The 2,253-nt window shown below is 56.5% G+C and overlaps 3 protein-coding genes across 3 annotated transcripts; all 3 read left to right on the forward strand.

Annotated features, from left to right (window-relative positions):
* Nucleotides 1-249: 249 nt before the first annotated feature.
* On the forward strand, nt 250-516 carry DQ04_07041040 (U6 snRNA-associated Sm-like protein LSm6p; the record flags this gene model as incomplete). The annotated part of the gene is made up of 1 exon (XM_009314995.1): nt 250-516. One exon carries the CDS (start codon nt 250-252, stop codon nt 514-516), a length of 267 nt encoding a protein of 88 aa, XP_009313270.1.
* Nucleotides 517-879: 363 nt separating this feature from the next.
* On the forward strand, nt 880-1,149 carry DQ04_07041050 (hypothetical protein; the record flags this gene model as incomplete). The annotated part of the gene is made up of 1 exon (XM_009314996.1): nt 880-1,149. The coding sequence occupies one exon, from the start codon at nt 880-882 to the stop codon at nt 1,147-1,149; it is 270 nt and encodes an 89-aa protein (XP_009313271.1).
* Nucleotides 1,150-1,443: 294 nt separating this feature from the next.
* Nucleotides 1,444-1,692, forward strand: DQ04_07041060 (hypothetical protein; the record flags this gene model as incomplete). The annotated part of the gene is made up of 1 exon (XM_009314997.1): nt 1,444-1,692. One exon carries the CDS (start codon nt 1,444-1,446, stop codon nt 1,690-1,692), a length of 249 nt encoding a protein of 82 aa, XP_009313272.1.
* Between the last annotated feature and the right edge of the window lie 561 nt (nt 1,693-2,253).

A 2,253-nucleotide genomic window follows, 5' to 3' on the forward strand; every position in this document is an offset into this window, starting at 1 on the left:
TTTTTTTTTTTTTTTTGCTTTCTGTTGATTGCCCACCCCGCAGAGAACCGCACACCGTTTGTTCCCATTGCTTTTCTACTCGTGTCCTTGCTGTTGCACTGCACGTCGCAGCAGTGGACTCTGCGCGGTGCGGCGCCAGCACCTCGTCTCTCCCTTCGTCGCCCCACCCCCACTCGTGTACTCCCCGCTCCTCCTTTTCTTCTTCTGCTGCTCGCGTTGGGCTGCGTGGTGGTGGGTAGTGTAGCGGTGATGGCCTCGGTGAGCTTGGAGGAGCGGATGCAGAAGCCGGCGGTGTGCGTCACGGTCTTCGGTGAGGCGCACAGCGGTGTGCTGCGGGGCGTCGACAACAACTTCAACGCCGTCATCGACAGGCAGACGGACGGGGAGCTCTGCTTCGTCCGCGGCGAGACGGTGTTGTACATCGGCTTTGATGACGATAACAGCAACAACAACGACAGCATCGGCAATGTCCGCAATGATAAGGAGGCAGGGAGGAATGGCGGTGCGGTTGAGTAAAGACAGATGCTTCTATGTATGTTGTGTTCTGTGGTGAAGGTGTTCTCTGTTCATGTGGCAGTGTTGCTGCTGTCTGCACCTCCCCCTCTCTTGTCTCCTCCCTTTCTTTCGTCCTCGGATGCATGAAGGAAGTAGGAGGGCTGCCTTGGTGTCGTACCGCTGTTTCTATATATTTAGGGAGGGTTGTGGTGGTTGCAGCGGCTGTTGTGAGTCGTAGTCGGTGCATTCGTTGTGGTGTAGTATAAGCAGCAAGAGCTACTGCTGCTGCTGCCGCCACCGATGTCTTCTTTGCCTGGTGTGGCGAAGTACGAGCGCATGCCGACACGCACAAAAATACAATTCCTGTGGTGCTCTATTCTTGTCATGGGCTTTGCCTACCAGTTCCTCAAGATGACGGTGCTGCGCGTACAGCCGAAGCGTGAGGAGCAGATGTACACGCACATCCGCCGCGTGTACGGCGACAACCTGCCGCCGGAGCTGCTGCAGATTGCGCGGCGGCAGCGCGAGGCGCAGGACACACTCACGCTGTCAAACATGATGCGCACGCCGACGCCGGGGGAGACGGCAGGGGCGCTGCAGCACGAGTTGGACCCGCGCCGCATTGCACAGCTGCGCAGTCACAACGGCAATTGAGACGCGTCATGTCTCGTCGCATACAACAGGCGTTTTTTTTTCTTTGGTGTGTGTGTTGTTCTTGTTGTTGTTGTTGTGGCGGTGGGAGTAGTAGTAGTGATTGGGGGGAGGGATGAGGCGCGTGTCGCCGTGGCAGCAACTGTTGTGTATGCATGTGTCCGCACGGTGTGGGATGTGCTTTTCTTTTCCGTTGCATTACTTCTCCTCCTCCTCCTCCCGCACCCCTCCGCAGGTTGAGGTGCTGCAGTGGGGGGGGGAAGCGGAAACACAGAGAGGAAGAAGGAAGGGCCGCCAATGCGCGTTTATGTCCACGTGCGCGAGAAGGTCATTGCGCTGGAGTGTGGCGACGGCACACAGGATGTGACGTGGCTTGGTAGCGCAGCAATGGTGCACTACGACTCCTCCTTTGGGCGCAAGTATGGGTCTCCGAAGTTCATTCAAAAGGAGGGCGGGGTCATGTGCGATCCGAACGCCCGTGTATGTGACGTGCTCGACGATAACCAACACGTCTTTGCCGTCCTTGACAACATTCAAGAGGAGTGACACTGGTGCCTTCATTGTGGTTCTCTTTGGTGTTACTAATACAGGTGTTATATGTTTAATACTGCGATACTTTTCGTTTTATCATCAGCCCTGCCGCTGCTGCTGCTGCTTTTTCTACTGCTGATGTTCCAATGGGGCGTTGAGTAGCCGCTGCGGCCCCATGGGTAGGTCCAGGCAAGGCGGCCCCACATTATTCCCGCCGCTCACTTCACTCTCACCTCCGCTCACCTTGCCGCAGCTGTACACTCCTTGGTGTGTGTTGTGCTTCTGGGCTACATTGAACCACTCTCGTTCTCTCCTGCCGCCTCCATCTGCAAACATACAAATAAGTGCGTGTACAAATATTTATATAAACATCTATATATATAGAGAGAGAGAGTGTGTGTGTGTGTGAGTGAGAGAGAGGACATGATAGGGGGCAAACAGGTAGTGCAGGTGGCGCGTGCTGTTGCCAATGGCGATGGCGACTGGGCGGAGGTGCCGCGTTGCGTGCGCGAGGCAATTGTGCTGGCGCTCGCCGGCCCGCGGTCGAGCGTGGCGCAGCAGCTCGATGCGGAGTCC

This window comes from Trypanosoma grayi, assembly GCF_000691245.1.
Source record: "Trypanosoma grayi strain ANR4 Tgr_704_V1, whole genome shotgun sequence".
NCBI lineage: Eukaryota > Euglenozoa > Kinetoplastea > Trypanosomatida > Trypanosomatidae > Trypanosoma > Trypanosoma grayi.